The following is a 17,840-nucleotide window of genomic DNA, read 5'->3' on the forward strand; positions in this document are numbered from 1 at the left end:
ATTGATACTCTGCAAATGCGGAACTAAAGATCAGGTAAAGCCCACACAAACAGTAAAATATATGTCCAAGAGTCGCTTGTGATTCCCAGAGATCGAAGATCGATGAATGGGCCAACCATTTGGCAATCAAACACGAATTCCGGTTGATTTATGACGACACGAATGCCAGACACACACACAAATTGACACTTTCGCGTTTTTATTTCTTTGTGCGACTTCGATTTGAATGGGAATCTATATCTATGCGATCTATTTTGCATACTAGAGAAGCACGAGTGAAATGAAACACAAATGAAATGGGGAAAGAAATTAGCATAAATGTCGGCCGATGGGGAATTCATTGATCTTTTCCTTGTGGCTGTGGTTCTTGTCTTTATTTAGCTTGTCTCTGGTGGTGTCTCTGGGTCAAATCGCTGGTACCGTTACAATCTCCTCTAGAGAGCTTTTAATTCTTCAGTCTTCTTTCTTAATTCTTGATTCTTCTCAGCGCTCTTTCACTCTCTGTCTACCAATCTCTCTATATACAATATATGTATTTTCTCTATACACTTTTCTATTCTCTACTTTGTTTTGGTCCCAACAGCATTTATAAAAATATTTTTTATTACAATATTTTCTTCTTTTCTTTATTTATTTATGTTGGCACGCGGTGTTGTTGTCCAGCGAATGTTTTACATCGAATTAAGTAGATTTTCATTTTGTTTTTACGAGATGTTGTTATTTTTACGCCTTCGACTTGTTGAATCATTCGACAAGCGAGCATAAAAAACGCTGTTTGAAAGAAATATGATGCACACATAAAAAAAAAGAGAAGAAAACTGGAAGCGGGGCAAACTTAGAGATACAGATACACTCCACACACCACTCACGCACTGAAAACGCAATCCACTCGCCGCAGCGGCTGCCCGATGTTGCAATAATTATCAAACTCAAACTTTTTCAACAATAAAGATAAAAAAAGAAGGGAAAATGCAATGTACAGCTGATAAATACCTCATAATAATAAAAGAGTATTATATATTAATATTATATTACTTTTAAATATGAATCTCTCAAGACCTCACCATGTAATATATCATTTTCCTCAATGATTTATCTGTAAGAGCGTGTACAATTACTCCAACTTGATTGTGTCAGAAGATAAGTACATGAATTTATATAAATACAGATCTTTGGCTACACCCAAATTCGAATTTTAGCAAATATTTGTTACAAAAAGCAATCCCTTTCTTAGCTGCCAAGCTTCTGAACATTTGTATCCCATCTAGCTTTCCCTGATTTAACTTTCTCTCAATCAAACTCTAGAATCAGTCAGAAACGTATATATTTCACAACGGAACATTGAATTTATATTTTGTCTTCAATAAATATTCAAAAATAGTAGAACGCACTTCCGAGCGTCAGATTCTTTTAATTGCACTGTTCATCTAAGAAGTAAACAATACTATATTTTATATAAGTGGTAAGTAACTTTTTTTCATGCACATTCCGACTAACACACCTATTTTGTTGGTTTTTGTGTGGGTTTCTGCTGTGGCTCACATCCTCAACATTCTTTTTCTTTTGAAAGAACTCCTTTCACATTTCTTTCTGTGCTGGGATATAGAAAGATATACATATAAATAAATACATATATGCACATAATATTATGCAGTGCAAAAAAAGGGTGTCGTTGGGTCAATCTCAATTGCTGCCACATTGAAAACCAAGAGCTAAAAGCTTGCATCTAAGGGGGAAAACTAATGAAGTGTAGGCTCTTCTTTCCCCATGGTTAACAGATAATGTTTCTGTTGCAGCTGCAACAGTCCATAAATGAATGCTGTTCCGGGTTATAATTAATAAATGTTTGCATGTGGCGCAGATCACAGACCAAGTGTCTCTCCATTCTTGTGGCAAGTTCAAAGTTTGACTTTCACTTAAGAGTCTTGTTCTTAGACAACAAAAAAATGGTTTGCTAGACTTGAGACACCATCTCCTATAAAGTATACTTCTGCACTTAACTTTATTCTTATCAATCACTGCACATTAAACCCAATAAATGCTGTCCGTTATGCCAATGGTTTTCGATTAGTTTTCATTCTTCCATATGTTTGGGACACTCACTTTTTATTTATGGCTCCCGCTCTGTCCTCCTTCGATTGCCAGTTAATCCCTCACCCACACGAGACTCTGTAAAAAGCAGTCAAAGACCTGGACAACCTGCTCCGCCGGAATGCGGATCGCCCGTGCCCACTCACAGATATATAACTTATATATATATATATCTGTATATAAAGAACGAGGAGGGCTGTGTGCAGGCTAGTATCTGATTACAGTTTGAATGGCTGCAATGAACCAGAAAATTTGCCTTTGTAAGCTCTTCCCTCTCTCTTTACCTGGATGGCTGGGATGGATACCTTGCCTCTTGGTGTTCATGGCGAGTTCGTTCCCCGTTAGCCGCAGGTGGTGGTGGCGAAAAATAAAGGCAAACTGCGAGAAGAAGGTGTCCCTCCCCATTTAACAAAGAAGCAGGTGTTGCTAAAGGGAAATGCACTCAGGAAAAAATCTAAGGGTTCTTTAAACATTTTTTAATGGTAAAATTAAAGATACAAAGCAAATTATTGCCAGATTTTAAATGCTTAAAAAAAATGTATATATTATATTAATACCCTTGCAGTGCATTATAATTTAAGTAAGAAGCTTGAAACGCTATGAAGGAGTCATTTCCGACCATATAAATCATATATATTCTTGATCAGCATCAACGGGCGAATCGATCTAGCCATCTAATGTAGAAAAATAATTTTTTTAATTTTTTCCCAAAAATTTTAAGGGGTTTCATCATTAAAATTGTCCGAAAATTTTATAAAAATTTAAAAACTATTTAAACTTTAAATTGAGTATGCAGATTTATTAACTTACTAAAAACTAACATAGGAAAGCTTTCCGAATTAAAATTAATGCTTTTTTGGCTTAGTTATGAGTTTTTAAACTTTGATTTATCGAGTATATTTTCATATTAAAATATCCATATATTTCAGGGAATTATATTTTAGTCTGCAGCCTATAACTTATGAAATAGTAATTTCCGACCCTATAAATCATATATATTCTTGATCAGCATCAAAGGGCGAATCGATCTAGCCATCTAATGTAGAAAAATAATTTTTTAAATTTTTTCCCAAAAATTTTAAGGGGTTTCATCATTAAAATTGTCCGAAAATTTTATAAAAATTTCAAAATTATTTAAACTTTAAATTGGGTATGCAGATTTATTAACTTACCAAAAACTAACATAGGAAAGCTTTCCGAATTAAAATTAATGCTTTTTTGGCTTAGTTATGAGTTTTTAAACTTTGATTTATCGAGTATATTTTCATATTAAAATATCCATATATTTCAGGGAATTATATTTTAGTCTGCAGCCTATAACTTATGAAATAGTAATTTCCGACCCTATAAATCATATATATTCTTGATCAGCATCAAATGGCGAATCGATCTAGCTATCTAATGTAGAAAAATAATTTTTTTAATTTTTTCCCAAAAATTTTAAGGGGTTTCATCATTAAAATTGTCCGAAAATTTTATAAAAATTTCAAAATTATTTAAATTTTAAATTGAGTATGCAGATTTATTAACCTACTAAAAACTAACATAGGAAAGCTTTCCGAATTAAAATTAATGCTCTTTTGGCAGAGTTATGAAGTTTCAAAGCTCGGATTTCTTAGAAAAATTGTCATATAAAAATATCGATTCAAAGAATGTGAGATCGATTTTTTATATAATATAATTTCAAACTACAAGAGTATATAAACTTGGGCTTTCAGAAGTTAGTTTCCATTCTTATTTACATGTTTTAAACAGCTTTTTCCATTGATTCCAAATCTTCAACAAATTAATACCAATATACAATCGGTTTCTTAACGTGTTGTTTGGTGTAAACAACAGGGCTTTGAGCTTGGGACATGGACTTCACTCCTGTTCTCCATTCAATGGACCCTTCTTCTGCCCACCACTCCCCATCTCCTCTCTTGTCCATGAGGCCAACAAGATTTGTGGCGATAGGAAAAAAACGGACACGAAACGTGACTGGGCAACAAGTAGAAGCCCAAAACTAAGGCGCTACTTGGGGGCGAAACCGGGGCTCCAGTGGCCAAGTGAAATGCGGCAACATGGATTGCTACGACAATTACAGTTATTTTATGAGTTTGCAGAGCATAACCAAGCTCAGGCACACACAGTACACACACACACACACAGCAGCCGAGAATCCACAACCAAAACGCTATCGCTGGCCACTTCATTTTGCAAAGAGAGCGGAAATTTAATGAGCAGTAGCTCACCCCCGCCACATGGTTGCATCTCCATCTCCATCTGCAGTTCATGGCTGCTGCCTGGCTGCTGCATGCATCCATCAGATACTTTATTCCTCCTCCAGCAACCGCTGTAATGATGCGTTTAGCAGATTATGAGCTCGACTCTCGGCCAAATTGGAGCCCCCGGAATGGGATTCGTTGCACAACTGCAGCCAGCATATTTGTGGTCATTTGTGAAAATGCGAAGAAAAACTGCTTTGAAACTGCAAAAGGAGGGGGCAAAGAGTGGGCGTGTGGCAGGACATGGAGAGTGAAAAATAATTGAGTTTCAGTACATCACTTCCACAACCAATGGGTTTTCATTCCCTTGCAACAGCTTGAAACTGGCAACTAACCACAGAAATTGTAGCATAAATCTCTCGTTTGGTTTTTCCAGGATTTTCTTTTTAAATAAAATGAGTGAAATTTGAGGGAATTTATTTAAGTAAAGAGAAAAGTCAAAGCTATCTGTGGTTTAGAATTAGGAAGGTTTAATTGGAAGTTCTAGTGGTATATTTATATATATAATTTATTCTTATACCAAGAGATTGTTTATTATAAAACCAAAAATGCTGCTTTGAAGTACTTCGTTTTTTTATAGATTACCTTAAGAAATATTAAAGATACTTAAAATTATATAACCCATAGGAAAATGTTAAGAAAAATATCTTTTTTACCAGGAACATCCCCCATTTTCTACCCAATGTTCGCCACCATTTAATCCTTAAGTGGGGCAGCTCCAAATCACCTTGTTTATTGGCCACTTTCACATACAACAATCCAAAATAAAGCCACAACAAATTCCAAATAACTTGGCCAAAACCAACTGTTGCCAGGTAACTTGCAGGCCGAATCAATCATTAACCTGGCCTAAAGTGTGTGTATGTTTCTGAGCGCCAGTTTTGTGGCATAATTCATGGGGCCAACATAGCATAATACACTCGCCCCAAAACAAAATATAAGAAAAATAAATACAAATAGTTGGGGGTGAGCTACAGAAATGAGAAATGCGGCAACATTGCTGTCGCACCACCATGCCATGTGGCATGTCAATTTTTCCACCATTTGCGGCAATTTTCTTTTCTGGTTTTTTTTTCGGCTTTTGGTTTGCTTTCTTTTCAGGCGGGGGAGGAAGGGAAATCGAGGACAGGGACAGAGACTCTCTTTTATTTGCGCCCATTGTGTGTGGCAGCAAAAGGTTAAACCCTACGCTTGGTCGGTCCTGAGCTGCGTCCCGTTGCCGTTCGTTTAATTTTATTGCCTAATTTTCAACTTTGATTGCTCCGGCCACACCCTCGAGTTTCCCTTCGATCCCCCATCCAGTGTCACTTTCACGCCCATTGACATTTCCTCGACAGAGATTTTCCCACCGCCACCGCCCCGCACACAGCTTAACTTTCAATTTTCAGCGGGCGGCAAGGCAAGCAAACTCTTGGAGAGAGATAATCAATTTTTATATTTTATTTAGCATTTTTATGTTATGGCCAGGCAAGAGCAAAGCATATTAAATGCTTCATTTAGTCCGAGCGCCAAATATCATAAAGAAATTAACATTTGCCTTGCTCTCTGTCTCTCATCTGGGGAGAGGCCATTATCCTATTACCTGAGGGAAATCCACAAAAGGATCATTAACTACAATTTACTGCCTTGGCATAGAAAGTTGCCACAGTGTTGTTTCTGTGTGTGTGTGTGCTCCACATCTGTCTTTATCTTAAGTCTCAATTGAGATAAAGATATATATAAACAAGTATTTTTGGCGATTAATTTCAACGTAAATACACACTTGGTGGCGATTTAATGCCCACAAAAAGCAATCCTTTTCTCAGCTGTCAAGCTTCTAAACATTTGTATCTCATCTAGTTTCCCCTGCATTAACTTTCTCTCAAACAAACTCTAAAATCAGTCAGAAACGTATATATTCACAGCTGAACAACATTGAATTTATTTTTTGTCTTCAAAAAATATTCAAAAATAGTAAAACGCACTTCCAAGCAGCAGTTCCTTGTGACTCAACTGTTCATCTAAGAAGTGCACTGTTACAACAAGATACAATAATTGGTAAGTTCTGCCTAAACCTTCGGTTTCTTATAGACTTAATACACCTATAAGAAAACACTTTAAAACCTGAAGAATACTAATGAGATATAGGCTTATATCCTCCTTGTTTGATAGTGGTCAATATTTAACTAGGATTTCTAAACGAAAAAGAATAGTTTACATTTTAATATCAGTGTTTTTTTCTGGCCACAACATGAAATGCTGTGGGTTGGCAAAACTTTTTTCATATATCTTCCGACACCACCCACACCTTGTTTTGGTGGTTTTTGTTGTGGGTTTCAGCTGTGGGCCACATCCTCAGCTAGACTTGAAACGGAAGCTTTTAATCTGCCATGTTGGTTGTCTGATCGAAAAGTGCTTGGCCAAGTGGAAAAGCGGCAAGCAGAGTCAGCCAAAATCGTACAGATTGTGGTCAAAACAATAGTAAATAGTAAATAGTAAATAATAAATAAAAACAATCAACTAAAGTAAATATGGTGGCTTCAGAAGAGCATAAGAGGAGGAGTGTCGATGGTTAAATAATATTTCCATAATGTGACTATATATGGTCACCTGTTTTGGTTTGTGGGTTGAATGCAACAGAATCTGGGTTTGGGTTTCCAACACCCACGCACACAGATGGCAAGAATCTGCGCATCTGCCTAGCTGCGTATCTGCTCAACTGCGTATCTACGTATCTGCGTATCTCTCAGATACAGAGACCCCGTCGAAACTATCATTAGCGGCAACAAACAAGAAGTTGGCTTTGTCTTTCGCTGATTTCGCTGTAGGCGTCTGCTTCCAGTTGGCTTCTTGGCTTGATTAAATGTTGCCAACGACAACGAATAACTCAAGATGGGAGCAAAACTCCGTCGTAGTCATCGTCATCGTCATCGTCTGATGCCGCCTTTCAGCTCCAATCTCTTCTTCAATCTCCGGAATCCGGATCGCCCAACCACCCCCCTCTCTCTCTCTCTCTTTCACCATTCATTTTAACCCCTCTCTTAACCCCTGACAACCCACAATTTGCAGTGCGTCGTCAACGTCTGAAGTGAAGTGTCTTAAAAAGCAAAAGAAGACGCGCACGAAAGAAAAACCAGCGGAAGTGAGTCGAAAACCAAAAACAAAATACAATAAAAAGTTGAGAACAAAAAAAAATCAACTAAAAATGAATTGAGAAGCTGCCTTTTCAATTGCAAGGAGAATTTTATTTTTTGGTTGCTAAAGATCGCAATTATTTCTACAACGTCTTTGACTTGCTCCTCCAGCTCCCAAAAGAGCCGGATTTCCAGGGATTCCAATGGAATTTCAATTTCAATTTTAATTTTAATTTCAATTTGAAGATTGAAATCAAATGTAATGAAATATATACTAAGGTTTCTCTACGCTTCTTGCAAATCAAAATGGATTCAAGTCTTGTGGGTTTCACAGTTAATTCAACTTATAATGGAACCTATTAAAGAATTCATATTAAATCCCCCCATTTACCTCCCAGTTATATACGATTTGATAAACCATATAGAGCTCAAACAATTGTGCAATTCACAAAATTGTAAACCAATTTAAGCTTGACAAATCCCCTTTCGAAATATTGTACTTTTTTCACTCCCTTTTGCCCTTCGATAACTTGAACAATTAATTGACCGCCGGCAACAATAACAATTACAACCGATTCTTTGTCTCATTCTCTCTTTCTCTTACTCCTTCTCTGTCTCTGTCTCTGGGGAAATGACGCAATGTAGACTTTATTGAGATACCAGCAATTCCCAGTGTTTCGTAAGCATAAGCGTAATCGGATGCAAGAGAAGGAAGGGGGTAAGGGAAGAAAATCAGGGAATGATAAGGCAGGTGCCCCTGGCTGGAGTTGGGAAAACCAAATAAAGAAAAGAAAACGAAAGTTCAAATTATGCTCAGTGACCAGATAAGGGGAGGGAAGTGTTCCATTGAGTCTTCTTAGAAGACTGCAATTTGTTGTCGTTATTGTTGACTTTTGAGTTTTGCCCTGCGGTCGAATTCATGATTCGACTTCAGTTTGCTTACCAAAATCTATTTAAATGTTTGCCCAGCACATGCACAGCACGAAATTTGGGGCTTAAATAAGGTGGAACCTGATTTCGAATCAATAAAGATATATTTTATAAGCTGAAATTAATATTTGAATCATTTTACAGCCAAGAAACCGCAAAAGTATGGTCAATTGTATAAATTAATACTTTTTCGATATAACTTAAACCATTTTGATGGCAATAAGTTATAAAATTTGACCACTTTAATTAAACACACTTACACACTAAAAATTAAATCCCCAATTGTACTTATTATTTTCAAGTGTATAAATATTGGAGGAGGTGTAGATGACTTCGGGAAATAGACAAACAAATTACAAACAAATTGTCATCGTCATCGTTTGGTGTTGTTATTGTTGGGGACATCATCGATTGAGCTTCGATTTCGGAGGCGCCGCCGCCGTGATACCACTCCCCCTTTTCTCCCCTCGCAACGAAAACATTTTCCTCTTATCGCTTTCAGGTGGCGACTTTGGGGGGTTGAGATTTCCTGCAGTGGGGTCAAAGACAGTTGTCAGTTGTTGGTTAAGTGACTTAAGTGTCCATCTATATCTTCAGAGTAGCCCCCATTCCCTCCTACCCCTTCCACATTGTTTGTGTTTTGGCCAGTGCACAGCAACTGATAAGGAAAAGCCGGCATATTTGTTGCATGTGTGTGGGGGAAGAGGTAGAGAAAATGGGGGAAAGCCACAGGCAAGAGGGGAAGGATACATGTGTCGAGACAAGGGAATCATTACCCCAAATTGCTTTAGCAATTCAAGCTGACTCGTTTTCTTTGAGGTTAAAAGATATTAATAGACGCAAATTTGTGCTATTCCGATGACAATTATTAACTTTTCGAGTCCTAATTAATATAAAAAATTAAGAAATTATGCTTGGTATTCAATACAAGCTTTAAATTGGCGTTATAGTTGCTTAAAATATATTTAGTTTATCAAAATTCGTAACCCTTTACAAGCTATGTATTTATTTATATAAATTTAATTGACTTGAAAAATTCCTCATCAGAATTTTCTCCATAAAAGAGCATAACAAAATCCCGTTATCTTCATTATAGTGTTGGTAGCAAAACAATTTTTCATTTATGTATTTTTTTGTTATTAATTTTTTTGCATTTACTTACATGAGGCAGAGGAAAAGTCTGGCTTTTGCTGCTTTTTAGTGTCGTGTTTCTCTATGCAAATTTCAGAGACTGAGAAGAGACTTGCTCTCTCTCTCTCTCTCTCTCTCTCTTTCTTTCACGTTCTCTCACTCTGTTTCTCAGTTCGTTGACTGTGGAAAATGTTTCGTAAAAAAATGGTTTAAAATGCTGCTCTTGGCCTTATTTTGCGGTGCTTGAATGGCATTTCCACGGTTTGCACTATGCGAATGCATTCATACAAATAAATATATAAATATGTATATATTTGAAACATATAAAATTGATCATATTTAAGATTTAATTACTGTTGCTGCTGCTGCTGTTATTCTCTCTGGTTTAAAATTTTCACTGTAAATGCGGTTGCCATGACAAAAAAACAACATAAAAATAAAAATAAAACCAAGACTCGTCCCCTGACTGACCATCGGTGGTAAATATGCAAATAAAGTGGAAAACTCACTCGGGCGTTCAATGCACGTAAATGAAACTCGACAATCCACAACGAACACAAAATGGTAAAACATTAAAGACAACAGCAAAAAAATAAAAATAATTAAAAACCCCCAACATAAATGGCTAGTTTTCGTGCCGATTTTTGCACTAAACTGATCTTGACTTGGCCTGTAAAAATAAGTGACTTTTAAAAGCAGAAAAACTACTATTAGTTATTGCAACCTCTTAATGACTCTATTGTCAGGGTAAATTAAACAATATTTTTCAAGTGAGGCCTTGCATATTGTGCATATTTACTTTAAAAAATATTTAAAGACTTTGAGAATTGAAATTTTGGTAATGTTTAAATCACGAAAAATTTCTTAAATAAATTTTAAATTACATAGAGCTGTAAAATATTAAGAAAACTAAAAAAAAACACAGATTTTAGTTAATAGTAAAGTATTTAAAGTCTTTATTTATGTGCAAAAAGCACTCATAAAAATCGATTAACAATATAATTAAATGTACCAAAATATACCAGAAATGTTCATTCATTAAAATTGGTAGCTTTTCTCACCCTCTCGTCTTTTTCTTAATGAAAATCCCAAGTGTCGTCACATTTGTTCTTAAATTGATTTGCTAACGATCTCTGATGACATTAATAATGTCTTGGGAACCAAGAAAAGAGTGCAACGGAAAAGCGGAAAAAGCCTGAGGGAAAAGGAAATTATGAATTCTTTCGGGGTCTATTTTTGAACTGCTCCCCAATATGAAATATAAAGATTTGATCTTGGTATTTTTAGGGCTTTACACAAAAAAAAAAAATCGAAGGAAACTTCCAGCTAATGGGGAAAGTCGAAAAATTGTTAGGAAATATGTTTCAATAAACATAAAAAATGGGTTTAAATAGGAAAATAATGAAAGTCTTTGCAAAGGGGTTTTGATAGGAAATAATAAAATACTTTCATTTTATTTAAACTTGATAGTTTACTAATTTACCAATTTTCCCTCTTTTTATAATATGTATACATATCCTATTAAGCTATTTCCAAAAACCGTACATATAAAACTTAATTTTCCTCCTATTTTGCAATTCCAAGAGACAATCCCCTTCAAAAACAATATTAGGTAAAAAGCTAACACGACATAAATTACACAGAAATCTCCTTATTTGGCCACTCAACTTTGGGTATTTCTTTTTTTTTTTTTGTTTTTGCTTCTGATAATTGCGATAATTCTGAAGAATCTCTGACTGAGTCAAGAGTCATAGGAGGGGGAACAAGAGACAGAGAGTGGAGGAGAGACGGACTATGTATGTATGTATGTGTGTGGGTGAATCATCTAATTCCACTCTTTTGCTCTCCCCCATTCCAACTCTATCCCCGCTAAAGATCAATGTGCACAAAATTCAATGAAAACATTATCAAGACTCTTGCATTTATTGCGAAAACTCATGTGCAAATAAGCCAAAAACAAAAACGCACACACGCACTAACACGAAATGCCGAAAACAGAAACAAAAACAAAACAGCCGACAAAGTAGAGGCAGAAAGAAGGAGCAATGCGAAAAACACAAGCCAAATAGCGGCAACTGTCGATGTTGAGAGAAGAAGAAGAGAAGAGGCAGCAGCAGCAGCAATATTTCGTTTTTCGTTTGCTCGTCTTCTTGTTATTCTTTGATTATTTGTGTTTGCATTGCAAAGAATTAAAATAAATAAATGAGACGCACAACACACACACACGAAAAAAATATAGTTGAAAGCATAAAATAACTGAAAAATGTGTCTCTTGTCTTCCGATCTGTTTTCTTAATCCAGTTTTTGGTTATCTTTTGTTTTGCTTGTTTCTTGTTGCTTTAACTACGCACACAAACACTGAAAACAATATTATACATAGGCCGCGCACTTACAAAAACAAAATTCGCAATTATTTGCGTGTAAAAACGAACATTTCGCCGAGTTTTTCCTATCAGAAACCAACACGAATATTCCGTTCCGTTGTCCGCGGCAACGGTGCCGTGGCCTCACTTTCGAAAAAATAATTTTTTGTTTGAGAGTCGCTCGCCGACCACCGGTATTTATAGGTTTGCTCAAAAGCCGAAGGCGGCCGAATGGGCTTTGCTCTCCCGTGTGCCGGCTTCCCGCTCTTAAGTTAACACTCTCCCCATGGGTTGTATGGGGAAACAGCTGCGAGAGGGGAGAGCAGTAGGCCGAAGCCGCAGCCGAAGCTTGTTCGTGGGCCCAGAGAGAAGCTTCACTGTTTCTCCTGCTCTCTCTCTCTCTCTGGCTCACTGAAAAAACATGTGGTGCTTGGCTGTGGAGTGGATGTGGATGCTGATGCTGCCGCTGCCCACACACACATACACTTGCACAAATGCACAGACACCGGCGCTCAAAAGCCGCTTTTGTTGTTGCCTCGAGTAAATTGCGCAAATCGCATGAGTTTTTTTTTGGTTGTTTTGTTGTTGGGGCCTCCGTTGCGATCGAAATCACGAAAAAACCACCATAAAAGCGTTTGCATTGTTTTTGGTCAACTGCATTGCAGCCAACAGGCAGAAACAACAACGGCTACATGCCGCAACAACAACAAGAAACACTGAAATAAACGCAGGGGCGACTATTAAAAGACACATAAAACGAGAACTAGTGAAGAGAAGGCGAGGCCGCAAAAACAATATATAAAATACATTTATAAATGGGAGGGCGCCGCTTAGCATGCGGGGGCGTGGCAAACGAGGCGAGGTCTCGATCGTTGGAGCTACCTCCCCCCTCCACCCCGTTTCTTTTATTCCATTTCTTCTTCTTCGTCATCGTCGCTGACATCAAATGCACACGGATGCGTTTTATATGCGTAACTTATGTCTACACTTCGAGAAAAGGGTGGAATATCTGAGTTAATTAATATATTTAATGTCACTTATATATTTAATAAATAATTACTTCGGAAGGTCGATGTTTATATACCCTTGCAGGTTTATTTAAGCATTCTTTAAACGTATATTTATCCGTATTTTTATATGACAATTTTTCACCAAATCAAAGATTAAAAAATATTTTTTTCCGCCAAATAATTGGCCTGTTGATGCTGATCAAGAATATGTATGATTTATAGGGTCGGAAATGACTATTTCATGAGTTATAGGCTTCAGACTAAAATATAATACCCTGATATTTATGGATATTTTAATATGAAAATTTATTCGATAAATCAAAGTTTAAAAACTCAGAACTAAGCCAAAAAACCCTTAATTTTAATTCGGAAAGCTTTCCTATGTTAGTTTTTAGTAGGTCAATAAATCTGCATACTCAATTTATAGTTTAAATAGTTTTGAAATTTTTATAAAATTTTCGGACAATTTTAATGATGAAACCCCTTAAAATTTTTGGGAAAAAATTAAAAAAATTATTTTTCTACATTAGATGGCTAGATCGATTCGCCCTTTGATGCTGATCAAGAATATATATGATTTATAGGGTCGGAAATTACTATTTCATAAGTTATAGGCTGCAGACTAAAATATATTACCCTGATATTTATGGATATTTTAATATGAAAATTTATTCGATAAATCAAAGTTTAAAAACTCATAACTAAGCCAAAAAAAACCTTAATTTTAATTCGGAAAGCTTTTCTATGTTAGTTTTTAGTTAATAAAGCTGCATACTCAATTTAATATTTAAAAATTTTTGAAATTTTTATAAAATTTCTGACAATTTTAATGATGAAACCCCTTCAACATTTTTGGAAAAATTATTTTTCTGCTAGAGATGGCTAGATCGACTCAGCTGTTGATTCTGATTAAGAATATATTTATATAATAATATATATATATTTATATCCTTAACAGCGTTACAAGCTTCGGGCTGAAATTATAATATCCATTAACCAATTTCCAGTCTTATCTATTTCTTTCTTTATATATACCAAGGAAACTCGATCTCCGAGATGATTTTCCTACAACTCTGTTGGATTCTACTTATATTCAGTAGTCCTGGTTTGGCCTGGAAGAACAAAGGCCAGGATCACTTAGGTGAGGACAACTACGATCACCTGATGGGCTTTAACGGAGCTGTTGTGCCACCACATCGCAAAATACAAGAGGATGGGCCATTATTTGAATATCTGGAGCAGGACTACAATCAAAAGCAAGAGGCACGTCAACCACGCACCACCTTGGACCAGGCAACACCAAAGGTATCAAAGGATAACCAGGATGATAAGGAATTACAAAAGGCAGCAGATGCCTGGTACCGCAATTATGCCAAGAAAAATGGGAACCAGAAACGCTCAGGAGCTAAGAAGCATCAGAGTAGGTACGTTATCGACAAGTCCATGGGTCGCAGCGAGATGAAGGACACGGCCAAGCCAAAGTTTACAGGATCGAGTCATGGAGCCGCTGCTATCAAGAAGCCCGAGTATGCCGAAAAACCTTCGCAGGCGAAGTTCAGTGATATCCCTGATATGGAAATTAAAATGAAGCACATAAATAAAATTCTCAACGAGCAGCTGAACCAAGAGACCAAAAATCACGCCGAGATGACCAAAAATGTGCCCCCGAAGAAGGACAAGGAAGTGTTACCTTATCCTGATAACTTTGCCAATTTGGGTGTTGGCCATATGCCAGATGGGATCTATGAGCGTACCCTCTACAGTCTGGGCAACAGGGTCTACCATCACTCCAAGGTTCCAGGGTACCCGGAGTCCAAGAAAGCGAAGCTCTCAAGCTCCAGAGCACTGAACTGCAAGAATAAAAATAAGCAGAGGAAACGCAGCATGGATCCCATACAGGAAATTAAGCTTAAGACCAGCATGAAGTTAATGGATAAAGGCTATGGTCCCAGGCTGCCCAGTACTGCCATCGAAGCCCAGCAGAGAAGTATGAAGGAGTTGGAGAAATTTAGTCTTCAAAACCATCCTATAAATGTGGAAAATTCTGATTTTAAACGCAAGAACTTGAATGCAGGCCAAATTAGGGACATACCCAATAGGTATGACATGGAGAACACCAATTATCATCCACTTCCATCCCGTTACCAGGCTGACAGGGGTATGTCATCTACGTACAAAGGACATCTACGTTCGAAATCATCATCCTTTAATGCTCGCAATAAGCCTAATATGGTATCGACATCCCTGGAAACATTCGGTGAGCCATTACTAAAGATTCCAGAGCTCGATCTTGGACTTTATTCTGGGCTATCGGGTATAAAGGAGGGAACCGGGATAAATGATGCTTCATTAACCAGCATACAAGGTGCTTATCAGTTAGACACAATGGTGAGGACATCCAATAATGAGGAGGATCATCCTATTACAAGTAGTAGTGGCATTAGCCAGGTTACAAATTTGGGATCATTGCCACCATCTTATCCATTTGCAGTGGCATCCAATAATGAGGAGGATCATCCTATTAAAAGTAGTAGTGGCATTAGCCAGGTTACAAATTTGGGAGCATTGCCACCATCTTATCCATTTGCAGTGGCCAAACTAATGGCCGATGATTTGCATTATAAAAACCGTCAAAAACGTGGCCATACTAGACGTAAGAGATCTCTGGATAATGACGATTATAATGGCTTTGAGGATAATGATAATGAAATGCAGGATAAACATGAAAACGAATCTAAGGCAAATGTTTACGATCCCACAAAGAATGAAGTGCCGCTGCTGAAAAACCGTCCGAAGCCTGTTTTTCCAATGCTACGACAACAAGTGTATCCCCAGCAGCATCAGTTCCAGGCAGAGGCGAACCAACAGCATCAGCTACTGGCAAAGGCATACGAACAGCAAATGCAGGCAAAGAATTACCAACAGAATCAGTTCCAGGCAGAGGTTAATCGAAAGCCGATTGAAAATTTCAGAGCCAGCTTCAATCTAAGCAATGTCATGGAAGACATAGAAAGGATGCGTAACACTCAGAAGCCTCAACCTGTGCAACCAATGGAGGTGACTGTGCAACCCATGGAGGTGACTGTGCAACCAATGGAGGTGCCTGTACAAGAAGTGGTGACACAACAGCCCACTATAGTGACATTGCCACCGGTAAAATCCTCTGGTATTCGTCGCTTCTTTTCACGATTCTTCAACAAGCAATCAAAGACGACAACAATGAATCCAGACTGTGTGCCCATAACTAAAGCTGATAATGCAACGACTAGTGTCCCAGGATCAGGAGAGGGAGCAAGTGCTGGAGCGGGAGCTGGAGCAGGAGCAGGAGCTGGAGCTGGAGCTGAAGGTGGAGCGGGAGCTGGAGCAGGAGCTGGAGCTGGAGCTGGAACTGGAGCTGGAGAAGCCCCAGGACAAAATCCCAGTCCTACTTCCACCACCAACACAAAGGACGACGCTTGTGGCAGTCCCGATGCCATGAAGCTCAACGTTTCGGTCAATGCCCAAGTTTGTGGTAATCCCAAGACAAAACAATATTACACCAATGGTTCCATCAGTCTTCAGCCACCTTGTCCTGGAGCACTTCAGCTTGATGATGATCGATTTAATCATAATAAGATTAGTGTGGAGGAGGACGAAGATGAGCGTGGGGTTATCAATGATTCCAGACATAAATTGAAACTCAATAGCGAAGAGCAGCAAATACTGATTGAAGAGTTTGGGAAAAGACCAATAAAATCGACAGAAAGAAAGCAGGCCCACGCCAAACAAGCTAATTCCCAACATGTGGCACCTAAAGGAGGACAAAATATGGCAAATGGATGGTGAGTCATCATAAATTCATAAATATTTATATATCCTTAACCAATTCTTATCTACTTTGATGACAGGACCCCACCAAGGACTCGATCGGAAAACTACAATATGCTACTATCGGGACAAATGTCAAAGGACATTGCTGCAGTTGTCATTGAATTTGTTGAACAGGATCCAGAGCTGGCTACCCTAGTGCCCGTTTTAAAGCAATATACCAAGGATTTCCTAAAGCAGAAGAAGCCAACCAACAATTTTCCGATGTGGAATGGGAACAATAATAACTATCAGAAAATCCAAACCTGCAACCCTTTGCCACCGGATCTACAGGAGTTCTACGATCTTATTTTGAAGACAGCAGAGGAGATCAAAATTCATAAGAGGAGGATGGATGAGATCATGGAGAAGCAAGAGTCTAACAAGTTTTCACCGCGCTTCATCAAGCTTCAGGAGAGGGCGGAACTATTAAGGAAGTCGCGCCAGGACAAAGGATCTTATTAGTCTTAATCTATTTTTTAGTTCATTTGTATGTTTTTCATTGTAAAAAAAATATCTAAAATTAATGTTTAATAAAGAATTAAATAAATGGACTTTATTGCAAGGGTATACAAAATATATAATATACATATATATATATATAATAGCCCAATTATCAATTGTTTCTTACAGTGTACGAAGTGCACCGCATGCCGTTAACCAAAAAGCTCAGCGATGCGTGAGCGAGAGCGAGAAGGAAAAGCGGCAAGCAACAGATCAAGCAAGCAAGTGTGTGCGAGAGGGATGCAGTGTTTCCCCCAAGTGTGGCCAAGGAAGTGGAACGTAAGTATGTAAATTCGAGCAAATGCTCGATCCACAACACACACACACGCACATATACTACTTGAACGTGGGAGAGCCCTTCGCTCAAATCGTCAAAGTTGCGCCAAAGTTTCATTGCTTTGCTTTTGTTGCCCTTTTTTCTTTTATTCGCTGTTTTGTTTTTATTGTTGCCGCCTTTGTTCAGCGTTGTTGTTGCCTTTGTTTTGTTTTTTTTTTTTCATGTTTCTTATTGTTCTCAATGTTTTTGTTGCGGTATTCTTTTACATTTTGAATGGCCTCGACCGATCGAGCAAGTGAAGAAGCAGG

General features: G+C 37.7%; 2 protein-coding genes across 4 annotated transcripts in view; one reads left to right on the forward strand and one right to left on the reverse strand.

Moving 5' to 3' along the window:
- The window catches only part of spri (Src homology 2 domain-containing protein sprint), a 133,121-nt gene that overhangs the window by 51,887 nt on the left and 63,394 nt on the right, over positions 1-17,840 (reverse strand). Inside the window, exons 1-2 of one of the 2 annotated variants that reach the window (XM_020950129.2) lie at positions 11,926-12,068; positions 9,564-9,712 (exon numbers count right to left, since the gene is read on the reverse strand). The exons of the other annotated variant lie outside the window; for it this stretch is intronic. Of the exons in view, the coding sequence (XP_020805788.2) occupies positions 9,564-9,565 (2 nt within the window). The 5' untranslated portion in view covers positions 9,566-9,712; positions 11,926-12,068. Of the gene's footprint in view, positions 1-9,563; positions 9,713-11,925; positions 12,069-17,840 lie in introns of those variants that run through there. 2 annotated transcript variants of the gene reach the window in all.
- LOC147643359 (uncharacterized) lies at positions 1,326-17,305 on the forward strand. 2 transcript variants are annotated; one of them, XM_086836456.1, is made up of 3 exons: positions 1,326-1,462; positions 13,913-16,726; positions 16,793-17,305. In XM_086836456.1, the coding sequence occupies exons 2-3, from the start codon at positions 13,962-13,964 to the stop codon at positions 17,214-17,216; spliced, it is 3,189 nt and encodes a 1,062-aa protein (XP_086692582.1). In that variant the 5' UTR covers positions 1,326-1,462; positions 13,913-13,961; the 3' UTR covers positions 17,217-17,305. The 2 variants fall into 2 exon arrangements, with proteins under 2 accessions (XP_086692582.1, XP_086692581.1); XM_086836455.1 differs by lacking the exon at positions 1,326-1,462 and adding an exon at positions 6,254-6,395.

Source organism: Drosophila serrata, unplaced genomic scaffold, assembly GCF_035046125.1.
Source record: "Drosophila serrata isolate PLE 108 unplaced genomic scaffold, ASM3504612v1 contig_276, whole genome shotgun sequence".
In the NCBI taxonomy this organism is placed as follows: domain Eukaryota; kingdom Metazoa; phylum Arthropoda; class Insecta; order Diptera; family Drosophilidae; genus Drosophila; species Drosophila serrata.

Bases quoted from the DNA above. Each gene is read 5' to 3' on its own strand.
- LOC147643359 (XM_086836456.1), top strand. From the start codon at position 13,962: ATGATTTTCCTACAACTCTGTTGGATTCTACTTATATTCAGTAGTCCT. The intron at 16,727-16,792 runs GTGAGTCATCAT...CTTTGATGACAG, and splicing joins CAAAATATGGCAAATGGATG to GACCCCACCAAGGACTCGAT.